Raw genomic sequence first — 12,607 nt, forward strand, 5'->3', positions numbered from 1 at the left:
TATGAATGAATTAACAATGTAAGTTAAAAATTGTAGGCTAAAAGTATCACGGGGATGAAATGGTAAAAAGATGGTGAAAAACGACTACAGTCTATTTTTAATGAACTCCCCTCTAAGTAACCCTATCGTTTCCTATTATTAAACTGTTATATATCACACTAAGATGTTGGGTATCTTCTCTGAAATTCACAGTATTGTGTGTTTTGATGTTAATCATTTCACTTATCAACCTTCTGTTGTAGTGTGGCTCAATGTCCAGGAGGATATTGAGGATGTCAACATTTTGGACATTGAGCCAAGACCACTCTTTGGGAAAGAACAGATTTACCTGCTCACTGATTTTATTGTTGACGACATAAGACAGATGAGATAAACAATGAACATTTAACCTCTGATCGAAAACACAAAACCAAAATTCATTGCCGAGATTATATTTTTAAGAGTTATAAGGAGATGAGAGTTAGGTCTGTTCGTCTAGAGTACCTGATTTAATATATTTGTATTATTGCAGCCTTGAGAAAGGACAAATAATGTCCGAAACGTTTGCAAAGTTATAGATGTTTTAGAATTATACGCCTTTTGAAAATTCCAAATTCCCGTTATCATTTATTGAATGTAATGACTATGGATGCGCTCACTCAACAAATTATGTAACGATTCATAAGGAAGACTAAAAATCTGGATAATATCGTGTCAGACCCTAGGATAAGAAAAATAAGATCAGAAAAACTGGCCCAATTCGATAGAGAAGTAGAGAATAATTGTAACTTTTAGCATTTTTTTGGGATGATGAGGGCAGCTGGAGGTTGCAATATCCTTCCCGAGTCTATTCAGGTTGGACAAATATTTCGCCTGATGTCTCTGTACTCCCTCTCAAAACCACCGAGAGGTAGTAACGTTACAGGCGGAGACATGATGAAATCACTTATCAGGATTGGAGACCTGAAAGGAAAGAAACAAAAGTTCATGTTTGATCTATAGAAATCGTGGGAAATTTTTCGGAATTTCAAGAAGAATTTGAAGTGGAAGAAGCATTTGCGTATTATTCCTTCCACAATGGCGTAGGCCATTGTGGAAGACGAACATCCGCGACTTTGGTTGCCGATGCGGGAGCCTCAATGACAACACTCAAGATACATGGTGGTTGGAAAATTTCGTCTGTTGCAGAAGGCTATCTGGCTGACAGTATGCTGCACAAAAATAAGGTGTGGAGGGAGAGCCATCTGCAGTCACAGTCTTTGAAGACCGTTTTGGGAGAATCGTCCGAGACTGCTGCTGCACGGAATGTTCTCAAGAAAACTGTAATCTCGTCGACGAATAATTATGAACAAGATATTTCTTCTTCCTTTGCATCTGGTGGAAAAACTTTCAGTGGAAATTTCAGCAATTGCAGTTTCCATTTTGTTACTAAATAAAGAAATAAAATATGATTTGACGTTTTGAAAGAAATATGATTTGACGTTTCATATTTCCCTAGGGAAATATGAACTGACATTCCAAATTTCCCTAGGGAAATATGAGTGTGTTATGCCACATGGTAACTAAGGCGATATAGCTCAATATTGGTTCGATCAGAAAAAAAGTATCTATTTTCACATGTTAACATCGGATTCTGGAAGAATCCGTATCATCACTTCTCGCAATACATTTTCCGCGAACTCGAAGCTGGTGTCAGCGGTTTCGTACGAGGAGCATTTCATAACACCCTTAAGAGATAACGCCCCTTTTACCTTCTAGGCGGCCTTGGTTGATGTCTTTAATTTCTACGTGTATGATTTTCTTGGGACTGTGAATTAACTCGGAAATCCTTTTTCGGTTTCTTATAACGAAGGTGATTCCAAGAATTGTGAGACAGAACAATATCACATTTGTAGATGGGTGAAGTTTTTCTGCTTGTTGGAGAATTGAAGTTGGTTCTTTCAAATGCCTCAGATGAAATTCAATTTCATGGGTAGAATTCAATGAAATTTTCGAAATGTTTTTGGCAGTTATTTCGAAACTTGGAACCGTGTTGTCGTAGATGGATTCTTCAATGATAATTCTGCAGGTGTAACTTTGAAGGTTGATCCCCTGGTTTGATTTTTTGAATAAAATTCTGTGGCAGTCTTCCAGTACAGTTCTTTTCGAAGAGGGTCAGGAGCTGGTAATTCTTCGGCGGGTGAATGATGTTGAAGTCGTTGTTGATTAGCGTTGTTTGTCATCGACCTGGGTTTGATAGAATGCATGCTTCCTTGGTAGGCAAACCACCATCGAATGTTGATCTGCATATTTCGTTGGTCCAGTATTCCTCGTAGTTAATTTTGATCACGGCAATATCTTGGGTATTGGGTACAGGGTAGATATGAAGCTCGTTTGATGATTGGAATTTTGAGAAGGAAAGTTATAGTTTTTTCCGTTCCAATGACAGATATTTTTGCGAATGCAATTATTTTGAAAAAATGAACATGGTCAATTGGTGATAGTTGCTGTGTCCTTTAAATTTTTTCAAGATATGTCCCGATGAACCGGCGTGAAGTTGTCCTGAAATGTTATCCTGTAGAAGAGCCGAGTACACTAGAAGGTTCATTGGCGTGCGGGCTCACATATCCCGAGGGTAAAAACCGCCCCTGAACAGGTATTTCTCGAATTTCCACATGAAGGACTCGATATCAAAATGAGAATTTTTGCAAAATTTGTGCTCTTCAATAAGCTTTCATTTGACACTACTCCGAACCTCTTACTGTTGGGATGAGAGCGCAGATACACAATCAGAGAGTAGTGCAGAACATTTCGGACTCATTGCAAAAAAACCCTCGAATGATTCAGAGAATGATGAGATCAATCCAGCAATTTCTAATGGTTATTTTACAGCCTGTGAAAAAATTGACCACATTGGCACCCTTCCCTCCTGCTCTGGCTGAAAACAGTTTGGAGGGGGGAGTCACAGCAAAAAAAAAATACGCTAAAGTATTTATGAAGATATAATAACCTTTATTAATCAGGAACCCAAACCGGATGACTATTCTGATATTATTAACAAAACCGAGAATAAACGTTTAGATCATGCCATTGTAATTCGATTTGAACTGGAAAACCCAACTACGGACATACCTAAATTTGAATAATGGGTAACTTTTTTACATCGTCTGGAGACTCTCAGGTTCTCTCCGACCATGAATCAAAATATATATAATTTGAATGATAACCATAAAGTTACAAAATCTCATGCAACTTATAACAATTCTCAGTCTAGAACTACGAAAACATCGGCATTCCTGGCCAGCAGATCAGATCCTAAAATTTGTTTATATTGCAAAAAAAAACATTCGATTTACCGTTACCGCTTTTATTTCCTAATCACCCTCCGAAAAATATAATTTTTGCCGTTCTTCGCATCTTTGTTTTAATTGTTTGAGTACTTTGCACGATGTTCGCTCTTGCAATTCTAGCTTTAAATGTAAAAAATGAAGCTCATTTGAACTCGTATTCGAAATCTTTTGTTACATTCTACAAGCACTTTTTTATGAGGAATTCGAATATGATATTATTAAATTTTTTGATACAGCCATTTTCGAGATACGACAGGGATTTCTGATTTTTCGAATGTAAACTATAGTTGAAAGTTCTTTCATCTTGCTGCAATTTTTTCGCTGATTTCAAAAATGTATCATATGTCGCTACTCACATGAATGTTACACGAGAAAAAAATTCAATATTTTTCCTACTTTCCGATTCTCTGTGTGCCCTCCTGTGACTAAAGAGACCCAACCGTGACCTGCAGATCCTTCCACACTCAGGGCATGGATAGTCTCCAACCAGATCTGGCCGCCGCTGTATCCTTCTCGATTCTCCACTATAACTGTGGACCAAAGACCTCCACTGTGACCTGTCTAACGCTAGTTGTTCCCAAACATATATGGTCGGTAAATGACATCGGGAGAATCATTTCTGCCTTATGACATAAACCCTGTTTCCGACGCATGAGCGGGATACAGGGTGTTCAACGTCGTATGTGAGCAATATTCTAATGAGTGTGGTCAGTTATGTATAAACCTCAAAGTAACGGTTTCTGGTCACATCTGAGTATTTCTCAGTGCTCAATTCAAAAAAGACGAAGAACTTAATATGTATTTTTCAAAATGGCTAAAAACCTTCAAAGTTCGTGATTTTTTTTTTCGGTTTCCGAATTGAATTTTATTTTCTGAATGAAGATAATTTTCGAACATTTTCTGTGAAGAAATTTTTTCATGAATTGAACACAACAGCTTTTTTACATGTCTACAGCGAAAAAAAAAATAACTGACCACACTCATTTGAATACTGCTCAAATACCACGTTGAACACCATCTCGCTTCTGCTTCGAAAACGGGTTATATGTCATAAGGCAAAAGTGATTCTCCCGGTGTCATTTACCCACCATATATGTTTGTCCAGTTTATGATGAAACACCATGTATAGTTTAGTTGCACCGTCTGGTAATCCAGCAAAAAAATTGGTTTAGCCATTTGAAAATAGTTATTTGTGCAACCAGTTGGAAAAAACAATATTTTTCGAAATGTTTCTGCGCAACGAGCGAAGAGAGTTGTGCAAAAGAACGCGAAATACGAAAAATAGTGTTTCCCATCGTGTTTCACTCAATATATGTTTTATTTGCGTTTCATCAGCAGTTGCAAAATATTTTACTTTGCGTAACATGTTGCGAAAAGTAAAACGTTTCAAAACGTCGATGAGTTTTAAAAAGTGTCACTTCATATGTCAAAATGAGAAAAAATATGACGTCACTATTAATGTACAATTTTATGCCATAAGATGGTTAATAAAAAACTGAAATTGACATGTCGGAGCGTTTCGCTTGAAATAACGCAGATATTAATTTTATTCTTGCTTTATCCACACACTATACACAACTACTGCAATGAGCTATAAAGATAAAAGACAAGAGACCTAGCTCTCTGTTTTCGTGTAAGCAGTAAAATTAAAGAAGCTGAAAAATGAAGAATACTGTTTTATACCCACGAATTTCATGGCTTATTGAGAGGAAATTAAACTGAATGTTTCAGACACAGAAATACAAGCTTCTCCTTCAGAAAGAAGAGACAGTTCAGAAGGAACCACATTACCAGATGATCATGTTACTATTGTTACTGATCAGAACTCTGAAGTATCGAGAAAAGAGGATGCTGATGAGCAAAAGAATTCAGCAATTACTGGTAAGATACAAATATATTTTCATAGCTCTGAATTCTCACTCTACTTCTATCTTTTTCTAGAAATATCTGGTTCAGATGAGAATAGGAATGGTCAAGTAGCCAAATCTTCAGATGATTCATTTGACAATTCATCATTCACTGGTATGATATTATTTATTGTTCTTATCGTAAATCTTTGAATAAGGAATACTTAGCCGAGTTTCTGATTAGTGGAGCAAACTTTATGTTTCAGAGACAGAAGTGTATGGAAAAAAAAGTCCCGAAATTACTGGTTTTTCAGACGATTCAGTCGAAGATCCAAACTTTGCATTCGCAAATTTCTGGTAACATATGATTATTTTTCAATGAGAATCTTTGAGCAATGGTGTTATTGAATAAGTGCGAAAGTTTTTAGAGAGCGATTCCTTGGCTGAAATTTAAGGGGGTTCTTCATGTAAATTTGAGCTCTTAGACCCAGTCTTAAGAAGTTACATGCTATCAAAAATGGAAAAAATATTCATAGGCTGCCTTTTTTAGGAGAATATGCCTTAAAATGCCATTCCTTCAATTGCCCAGTACTTTCAATAAAAACATATATTTTTTCATTTTTTTGAGAGCATGCAACTTTACGTTATTCGATAACTACTTGTTCATTGTTCTATTCTGAATTTGTACAGAGTTAACATGAGTTCATGTTTCAGAGGTTGAACTGTTGGTTTCACGTTCAACAATTACAGAAGATAATACGAAGCCCCAGCAAACGGGATACACTAGTTCAACACAAGAAGTAGAGGAATCCTAAGCATTACCTGGTAAAATACGGTTTGATGTTATAATGTCCATTCAAAAATGATTGACATCCCAGTAAGCCAGCTTAATATCTGGTCACAAAAGATCTTCAATAATTTCTGTAGTTTTAATTACAACAGAAATACATAAATATAACCTAGAAAAGTATTTGAAAAAAAAAATATCTCAATTCAGAGCTTATTAGTCAGCATTCGAAATTGATACAATTATATATTTTCAGTTTGTTTAATCAAATTAAGAACATAAAAAGCAGTACAAAATTCAAATTATCTTCGGTCAGTGCATAGATTCACATACAATCCGTCTATAGATCACTGCTGATTGTCAAAACCATTTTGAATTCCGCAAGGAAAAATCCTTACTTATGGGCTATTACCAACTTGAATTAGATTTTTCATAGCCACCCGAAATGTCAATCATTCTTGAATGGACTATACTAAGACTTAAATTATCCATATACTGAATTTCGGCTCTTACTGTTGCGTAAGGGAGAGCGCCCACCATAGTAGCGTAACACTGATATGGCACATATGTACCTGACAAAAGTGATGCATAATAATAACAACTGACACTTCACTCAGATATGCGATATCTAAAAATAATGAATAATGAATCATCTCTATGTACCATGTCAGTGCTATGCTACTTTGGTGGGCGCTCCCACTAAGACACAAAGCTTTAGTTCACATAAAAGACCACATGGAATCACTTTCTCAATCTTTTGCACGAATTTGGCAACACCCTGTACATTGCTCTTTTCTGAATTCGTAAATAATTAACAAAACTTTAGACTTTTAGAGATTGAAATGCTGTTTTCACGTTCAACAATTACAGAAGATAATCCAAAGTCCCAGCAAACTGGATGTACTGATGATTCAATGATCAGCATGAATACTGGTCCAAACAAAGTGATAGAAGATGCCCAAACATTACCTGGTAAAATGAATTTTATATTAAGGCTTATAAAATTTTAGCTCTTTTTGTTGTGTGAAGCCCACTCCTAACAGCCGAAAACTCTCAAGAATAATCTACAGAATTTAGGCAAGAAAACGGTAGAAATCATTTTGTATGCAACTTAACCCTTTCAGTCCTAGTGGTTTCACTATGAAACCACCTCTAATAATAACCGATTTCAAGCGAATGACCAGTAATAACCGCGGTTATTAGAGGTTATGCCCTTGGTTATATCCCGAATAACCAACAATCTTCGCTTGAATACAGTTTGGTTTTTTCTGTGGTTATAAGGTCCAACAATAGATGAATAACTTGAATTTATGGCAAAACAACATAACCAACGTCTCTGCACTGCACTCTCTCTTATTTGTGTTCTGTGCTGCCCACGATTTATTTATTGTTATTATTTTGTTGTAGTGCTGGTAGACTGGGAGTGCATATTTATTTCAGATTTCCCATCTATAGATCAATCTTTAATTTACAGTGAAATCAGTGAATCATGTCAAGTGTAAAAGATCTAGTTGCATCTATTGTCCTTGCTAGTGAATTTATATTCGAATCTGATTTTCATTTCTATATTTATAATTCGCAGATGAATTTCGAAACAATATCCAATTTGATAATGTTTATGATGACAAAATTTCATTCCATGAAACCCAAAATGTTTCTAGTCGAAACATGGGTTGAAAGGTATGAAGAGCATATGTTTTTCAGAATGTTCCGGTTGTCGAAGAAAAGTTTCCACCTTCTCACTGAAGTGATTGGGAAGGCAGATACTAAAAAAATTCTCTCCAAAAAATATAGAGGAGGACACTATTCATTGGACCTCAAATCACAATTGCTGATTACATTGTGGTATTTGGCTACTGGAGATACTTTATTATCAATAGGAGACAGATTTAATGTATCACCTACCACAGTGATGAACGTGAATAACAGAATCATATATTTCTTTTTGCAACTAAAAAAAAAATATATTATTTTTCCTACCCATGAAGAGCTTCACACTGTAGCACAAAGCTTCCCTCATTACCCAGGTGAGTAAATCGAAATTTTTCATTGTTTAACAATAATGCTTGCATAATTATAATTGAAACTTGATTTTGTTTTTTTCACACTTAAGGAGCAGTTGGAGCAATAGATGGGACCCATATATTTGCTAAGGTGGAGAAAGCTCAGCAAGATATCTATATCGATAGATATAGAAGGCATTCAATAAATCTGATGGCTATATGCGATGGAAATTGTTTCTTCACTTACATATTCGTTGGATTTCCAGGATCTGCACATGATTCCCGGGTATGAATTATTTCAGTTATTGCTCTGTTAACTGCTATAGAAATCAGTAAGCCTTTTAATGTCAAGTATGTCTTGAATAAGTTGATGTGAATAGGCATAAATCACACATTAATATTATTCAAACTATGGATAACAATAAAATTAATAATTTCTAGGTGTTTCAAAATTCTTCACTATATCATCAAATTGAGTCACATGGTCCGCAGAAGTTTTTTGATGAAAATTTTCATCTAATAGGGGACAGTGCCTTCGGACTGAGAAGTTGGCTCATGACGCCTTATAAAGGAAATAATCTTACGAGGAAACAAAAAAAACATAATTATATGTTGAGTGCAGACAGAGTGAAGATCGAACATGCCTTTGGATTATTGAAGGGAAGATGGAGACGACTGCAATATATTAATGTGTATAATATTTGTAAAACGGTTGAAATCATCACAGCAAGCTGTGTTCTCCATAATTTTTGTTTGATTAATAAGGACTTATGGGATGAAGAGGCTCCCATAGAATGTGCTGATAGAATATTGAATTATCAAGAGGAGGAAGATCAGCAAGAGGGTAGGGTGAAAAGAGATGTAATCGCAAACAGTTTTTGATGTAATGAATTTTTCTGCTGTAGTCTGGAGAATGGAACTTCTGCTATAATTTATTGAATGGAAAGTAACACTTTACAAAAACAGTATCGAAAGAAGTTTTTTGGGACGATTTGTTTGACAATAACATGAACTTTGTATTTAATTATGACAGTGTTTGTCATGTTACATTGGTGTATATTTCTTTTGTTTTCAAATGACAATGACTAGCGATTATGGCTGCAGAAAAAATATTGTATGCAACACATTGAATTTTTTACATAGATTACTATTATATATATTATATGATTCTTATTACATATATATTTCTCAGTAAATTAGTGTTTCTCTAGATTTCATGTATTTTTTGAACCCCTCATACCAAATTCAGGGAAGATACATCATCAGTCCAATTCATATTTCAACATATATAAAAGAAATGTGCAGCGGTAAATGGAATTGTTTTTTACGAGTTCCTTCCACAGAGAGAAATGTCTTTGGATATGTTGAAATGGCTAATAAATTTTTGAGCGTTTATGAAAAATCCAAGATCTTAGAAGATCGCAGAAGGCATCATAACATTGCTTTCAAATAAATATGAAATCGCCAAATCAACTGTATTCTTGATTAAAACATAAGTTCTGTAGAAACCTACGAACAATTCTGTAAAAAGGAGTGAATGCTCAGCTATCAGCCAATAATGTGCAAACAAAAATGCCTCCTCATTTTAAATGACAAGTTTTTCTTTCAGTTCAACATCAAAGTCTATGGTTTCACATAGTTCAATTTCACAATTCACAAATTCTATAAACCTCTATTTCATGTCTTTTACTTCAGACCTTTCATAAATGTGAACACTTTAAAAATACGCACAAGCTAAGTTTTATTTGTGTTCACACTAGCTTACAAAACCAAAAAAAAACGAATGAAGGAAAATATCACTGAAATTCAAGAATAACATAATAAATACATAGAAAAAGAACTTTATTAAATACATTATAAAAATAAAAACAAAAATATACACAAATTTTTTACAAGAAACAGGAAAAGGCCCCTTTATTCTCCATCAGAATCTTCCTGCCTCTTCCTCTCTCTTGTGAAAAATTCCTCCATTATATTGAGGAGCTTCTCCCTCTGCTCCTCTGTTTTTTTCAGATGAGCAGCAAGCACGTCGAACTGCCTTTTTTGTTCTACCTGGTGGCTCCTCAATTCCTGAAGAACCAGATCCCCTTTGTTGGTTCTGGAGGTTGGTGTGTCTCTCAGGTTTTTGAACCGGTCAGTGGCTGGTTCCGTTCGAGGGGTGTAGCTGCAAGAAGCGCCCTCATCCATTACTTGCGCTTCTTGCACGGGCATAGGGGCCTCAGGCATGGGCTCATCCTCCAAGCTGTCCACTAAATGCTTGGGTCGAGTCTTATGCTTCTCACCCAAACACCATTCAATGCAAAATTAAAAATCAGAAAATTTCAAAATCTCTTAGTGATGAATACTAACCTAAAATTGAGTGGACCTCCTCAAAAAATGGAGGATGCTCCATGAAGGCTGCCCCTGTTGTCTTCTGGTTTCTTATATATTTCAAGTATGCCTTAGTCAAATTGGCGAATTTTTGGCGGCACCTTTCACCGCCATTCGCCCCCAACATAAATTTGTTCCTTGTCAGCTCTTCAGCTATCCCAGCCCATAGCTGTCTCTTGTTATTTTTTTTATTATCAAACTGCTCCTTTTTCTGATCTCTTAATCTCAACATGAGATGTGTTGCGGCCATATCGGTATCAGTAGGTTTTTTTTTTTTAACCAAATCACACCTTCCTCATTTGTAAAAACATTCTCCTCATCTTCTTGAAAAGCTATAAATAAAGAAAAATTTCATTTTGATACAGTAAATTCCATAATTGAGGGGTTCAAAACTGAAGTGAACCAACTCCATTCAGCCTAGTTTTGAGATGAATGGCTCAGAAGTTGTTTATCACCAATTAATTCAAAAGTGACTTCTTTAGATTTCAAAAGATTAGAATGTAAGCATATGCTTACATAAGAATAATAATAAATAAATTTCAACATACCTTCACTCTCCAAATTATCTTCAAGCTCTTCGAAATTCGATGCCTGATATTGCTGAGTTTGAAAAGCTATAAATAAAGGAAAATTTCATTTTGATACGGTAAATTCGATAATTATTCATAATTTAATTATTTAACCATACCTTCACTCTCCAAATTCTCTGCAAGCTGAGATTGAGAAATCTGGGAATAATAAAATTCCCTTGCTGCATCAGAATCTTAAAAAACAAAATACCAAGAGTGTTAGAATATTACATATTTACGTCCAATAAAATATTTACCATTCAATAAAAGTTGGGCAGTCCCCATATCAGGCACAATAATTGTTTTGTCCTCCCCTTCTATATTGACTACTATCTGATATCTATAATTCTCCATTTTTTAAATTTTCTAACTTTCTAACTTTGCTAACGACACTTTTGTGGTACTCACCCTTGCCTCTGCTACAACCAAATGAGAAATAAACGTGGTACAGGGTAGTGGTACCCTCCATAATTTCAACCAAAGATGGTTCTTGTTTATTTACTTTTTCTTCTTATAACCTCACTTCTCCAATAACCAGAACTTTAACCCAGCTCTCGAGTATGGTTATCTCTGGTTTTCTGCGGTCCAAAATGATGACGTTGAAGGGCTAATTCATGACGTCACGATATTATAACCAACAATGACCAAAAGCGCTTGAATGCAGTTGGTTATTGTTGGTAATTACCAATGATGACCAGGTTATTCGCTTGAAATCGGTTAATATATATTACATGCGTCCCTATGGTTACATCTCAAAACAGCTGCAACAGTGGTAAGTCAAAGGATTCCTCTCGGATTGGGTTGCAATAGTTCTGCAAAATAGCGCTGTACAGCGTGTAAAGTTGGTCTTTGCTTAGGTGACAAAAAAACTGTTTTCTTGCCTTCCACAAGAAATAATATAACTTGTATTATTAGTTGAGTCCTGGTCGTTACATGTAGAAACCACTATTTAAAAAAATTGCAAATAGATATTCAATGAAATATATTGAATTTCATGTATTCTCGACCTCAAAATATGAGTTTATTTTGAATGAAATTTTTTAATTTGGGTCTGAAAAGGGTTAACAGTGAATTGTATGTACTGAAAGTACATATGTAACTGCAAAGAATTCATGGTGTATGAGAACATCTTCGGCTGTTGCAAACGGGCTTAAGATTCTGATTCATAGAAAGTATAAAAGTGACCTAAGAAAGAGGGTAGAGACCTTTCTATTATCCCTTATCAACTCTAACTTTGCTAGTAAGTATTTTGAAAAAAAAAAATAATCATGCAGGAAAATTTGGTTGCATATTATATCATTATTTCTAAGAAACTGATTTGTAAAAACTTTTCATCATGTAATATCTAACTATATACAGGGTGTTACTAAAAGTTTTTCTCTTATAGTATTAACACTTCCACAAGACATTCAACTGAAACTTGGTATAAATAATATAACTGATAGTTCACACCGAGTGACACGCCAATTTCGATAGCAAATCTACAGGGTGATATTTTTTCTGGAACACTGTCCCCTGTTTTCTGTTTTCCTCCAGCACGTTAATCCATTGATTTCACGAATGAATACATTCAAGTATTCCATTTTCTGTACCTTCATTTCTTGTACGGATTCTTCCGCTTGTTCTCTGTCACAAATATCTAGTTTGTCTGAATCATCTTGCTTTCCACTCTTTTTAAGATATGTTCAAATTATGTGATTCCTTTAATAACAAATTTGTATTA

The 12,607-nt window shown here is 35.1% G+C and overlaps 3 protein-coding genes across 3 annotated transcripts in view; 2 read left to right on the plus strand and 1 right to left on the minus strand.

Annotated features, from left to right (window-relative positions):
* Positions 1-789: 789 nt before the first annotated feature.
* LOC123317854 (protein ALP1-like) lies at positions 790-9,157 on the plus strand. Its single transcript, XM_044904466.1, has 8 exons — positions 790-889; positions 5,040-5,189; positions 5,250-5,330; positions 6,813-6,914; positions 7,350-7,440; positions 7,647-7,969; positions 8,056-8,231; positions 8,387-9,157. Exons 1-8 carry the CDS (start codon positions 790-792, stop codon positions 8,825-8,827), a joined length of 1,464 nt encoding a protein of 487 aa, XP_044760401.1. The 3' UTR covers positions 8,828-9,157.
* Positions 5,043-12,607, plus strand: part of LOC123316538 — a 30,591-nt gene continuing 23,026 nt past the window's right edge. The window contains exon 1 of the mRNA XM_044902664.1: positions 5,043-5,189. The gene's annotated coding sequence lies outside the window, so the exon portion shown is untranslated. The remainder of the gene's footprint in view (positions 5,190-12,607) is intronic.
* On the minus strand, positions 10,541-11,431 carry LOC123317855. Its single transcript, XM_044904467.1, has 4 exons — positions 11,142-11,431; positions 11,004-11,078; positions 10,864-10,929; positions 10,541-10,647 (listed from the first exon to the last, which is right to left on the minus strand). Exons 1-4 carry the CDS (start codon positions 11,236-11,238, stop codon positions 10,541-10,543), a joined length of 345 nt encoding a protein of 114 aa, XP_044760402.1. The 5' UTR covers positions 11,239-11,431.

Source organism: Coccinella septempunctata, chromosome 7 (genome assembly GCF_907165205.1).
Source record: "Coccinella septempunctata chromosome 7, icCocSept1.1, whole genome shotgun sequence".
In the NCBI taxonomy this organism is placed as follows: domain Eukaryota; kingdom Metazoa; phylum Arthropoda; class Insecta; order Coleoptera; family Coccinellidae; genus Coccinella; species Coccinella septempunctata.

Coding starts and splice junctions, on each gene's coding strand:
- LOC123317854 (XM_044904466.1), top strand. CDS start 790: ATGAGGGCAGCTGGAGGTTGCAATATCCTTCCCGAGTCTATTCAGGTT. Junction 890..5,039: donor CCTCTCAAAACCACCGAGAG/GTAGTAACGTTA, acceptor TGAATGTTTCAG/ACACAGAAATACAAGCTTCT. Junction 8,232..8,386: donor GATCTGCACATGATTCCCGG/GTATGAATTATT, acceptor AATAATTTCTAG/GTGTTTCAAAATTCTTCACT.
- LOC123317855 (XM_044904467.1), bottom strand. CDS start 11,238: ATGGAGAATTATAGATATCAGATAGTAGTCAATATAGAAGGGGAGGAC. Junction 11,079..11,141: donor TGCCCAACTTTTATTGAATG/GTAAATATTTTA, acceptor TTGTTTTTTAAG/ATTCTGATGCAGCAAGGGAA. Junction 10,930..11,003: donor AGAGAATTTGGAGAGTGAAG/GTATGGTTAAAT, acceptor CTTTATTTATAG/CTTTTCAAACTCAGCAATAT.